The 2,829-nt window shown below is 36.1% G+C and overlaps 1 protein-coding gene across 1 annotated transcript in view; it reads right to left on the reverse strand.

The window, feature by feature from the left end:
* Window positions 1-638: 638 nt before the first annotated feature.
* The window catches only part of LOC143030698 (uncharacterized), a 3,566-nt gene continuing 1,375 nt past the window's right edge, over window positions 639-2,829 (reverse strand). The window contains exon 2 of the mRNA XM_076193886.1: window positions 639-1,257. Within this exon, the coding sequence (XP_076050001.1) occupies window positions 964-1,257 (294 nt within the window). The 3' untranslated portion in view covers window positions 639-963. The remainder of the gene's footprint in view (window positions 1,258-2,829) is intronic.

Below are 2,829 nucleotides of genomic sequence, written 5' to 3' on the forward strand. Positions count from 1 at the left end.
AGGTTGATGTGGGTGAAAGTGAAATTGGGATGGAAGATGTAGGTTTCTGTGAGTGAATATGGACCTGATAATAAGAAAAGTGAAGAGGAAGGGTAGTTTTTTAATCAATTTGAGTGTTCAGAGAGTTTTGGGAGGAATGTAAATGTCCTGCTATTTGGGAATCTAAATGTTAGAGTCGGGGATGAACCAATAAACGGAGTAGTAGGGAGGATTGGAATACTAGTTGAATCTTAGTGGAGGAAAGATGTTGGAGAAATGTTTAGAAATGGAGTTGATAATGGCAAACACAGCGTAGATGAATAAAGGAATTAAAACACTCCTATTGACGCCATACTTAATCCTCTAAATAACTTACTTGATTTTTTCATTCACTGTCACCAGGCAATTTCATTCAACAGAGACGTGGTCTGAACTCTAAACTCTGAAGTATCTCGATTAATCTTTCTACTTCTTTACTCAACATGTATGTTTATGTTGTCTGCCACTGGGCAATTTCAATCAACTGAGGAAAAAATTAACTGTAGAGTCAAAAATATCAGTTCTATTTTGTATTATAGGGTTATCTTTAGTAGTCTCAGGTAAAAAGGTTAACAATAGAGTCATTAGAATTAGATTTTGTATATTTATTTTCTGATAAAAGTGTGATTTGTTGCTGAAACAAAAGAAAAAACGCAATGGTAGAGCAAATCAGCCGGAGGCTTAGAATAAATGATGAGGATAAAACCATCTCGATTCACCCCGAGACCATTACATTTTCGACATGTTGGAGAATTTTCTTCAGGATTCTATTCAGTTTAGAGGATCCTGTGGCCCGTGATGGATTAAATTAGGTGTAATGATGCAACGCAGTGCCAATGGCAACCCTGGCAACGTGCAAAAGCACAGCAAAAAAAGAAATGAGAAAAAATCCAAAGGTTTCATTTACAGGCCAGTATAGATTCTCTAATTTGAATACTTTTCCAGTTAACGCCAATACCCAAACGAGCCATACCCGTAGTAAGGCCCGAATCCATAGTAAGGCATGCCGAATCTGTAGCCAAAGCCGTAAGGTCTGTAGTAGGAGTAGACCCCATAGTGCGGATCTGCCTTAGCCTCAGGGGCTGGGCGAGCATCAGGTCTGGCCACCGGGTCCGCAGACCTCCTCAGGAGATGCCTATTGGGGTCGCTGAAGGAGGAGCTAGGGTGGAGGTCCACCACGGCCGAAAGGACCTGGCAGACCATGGCGCCTCCGAGGATGACGATGAGGAGATTGGAAGTCTGAAAGGAAGAAAACGGATGAGTTGAGGTTGCCTGCTGCGGAGGCTGTTGAGGTTGCCTGCTGCGGAGGCTACTGCAGTACTGAATGGAATTGCCCGAACAGAATCTGAGAGGTGCGTGACGTAGTAAAGGTGAATGTTACTTCAGATAGCCTTCACTCTTTGAGTACAAGATTCCCCACGCTGCTGAATAGAATCACCTGGCGTTTCCTCAAAAGATAGTTTTTTTTTAAACAGAGGTCCACTTTAAGCTTTAGGCTTGGCGTTACTCGGTACAGTTTTTCTAAAGATGACAAAGGTTCTTGAAAGTGACTTTCCTGAAAGGGTTAATGTATACTGTCCTGACACCATCGTTACTCTGACGTTCTTTAACCCTCTAGAGCCCTTAAATAGTTTCCCTTTCAGCTGATGAGAATATCTGCACAATGAATCCAAATGCTTTTTCAGAATTGATCCACCACTCATTTCATCATATTTTATTTTATTTTGTTTTATTCTATTTTGTTTTGTTTTATTTTGTTTCGTTTTATTTTATTTTATTTTAGTTTAGTTTATTCTATTTTATTTTATTCTATTTTATTTCATCTTATTCTATTTCATCTTATTTTATTTTATTATTTTTATCTATTTTTTCTAACAGTCCTGCATCCCATTCTATATAGTATACATGTACCAGTGGAGCACTTGAAAAAAAAAAATATATATATATATATATATATATATACATACATATATATTTATATACATATATATATATATATATATATATATATATATATATATATATACATATGTGTGTATATATATATATATATATATATATATATATATATATATATATATATATATATATCTTACCATCTGGAATTTTTGTGCCAAAGCCTCGAAGAAACATAGCAATGAGTGGCCATGAGTCTAGTCATGAGAATAATAGTAAAAAAAAAAAAAAAAAAAAAAAAAAACGGATCCAACATTTGAACCAAAATGTTCTTCAACTGAATCATATTTGCTAAATTAAAGAGGTTATAATGATCATATTTAACTTTGTCTACAGAATAAGACAAAGTTTGTGTTTCAAGTTAAAGGTCTGGAATCTTCACCGTTGAAAATTTCCTAGTGGTCTGCAATGATATTCGTTCTATCATGAAGACATTTGACGACGAATATAACAGATAAGTCGCGATTGTTTAATGACTCATCAAAGATAAGCTGGAAAACGGTGCTACTCCACTAGAAATAAACTTTCCTCCATTCCACTTGTTCACGCAGCTGATATAAATTGATACTATGATAAAATGAAGCTTCTTTTGAAAGGCATTAAGGAGAGTATGTATGGTGACCTAAAGGTTATGTCACTTTAATTCGGAATACAACCTGGTTCTTTTGGTCCCTCTGAGAGTGGGACAATCGGGATAAGAAAAACCCTTACGTAAAGGAAGTGTAGTCAGAGTAGATATCACTGACTTCAGGAGACAAGGAATGTCATCAATCCCTTTGTCGTTCATGATGAATTCACCTGCCTCATTATCACATTAATTTCAGGTTGATGAAAAATCTCGTGAAAGGTATAGAT

Source organism: Oratosquilla oratoria, chromosome 1 (assembly GCF_046742065.1).
Source record: "Oratosquilla oratoria isolate Oo_2021 chromosome 1, ASM4674206v1, whole genome shotgun sequence".
NCBI lineage: Eukaryota > Metazoa > Arthropoda > Malacostraca > Stomatopoda > Squillidae > Oratosquilla > Oratosquilla oratoria.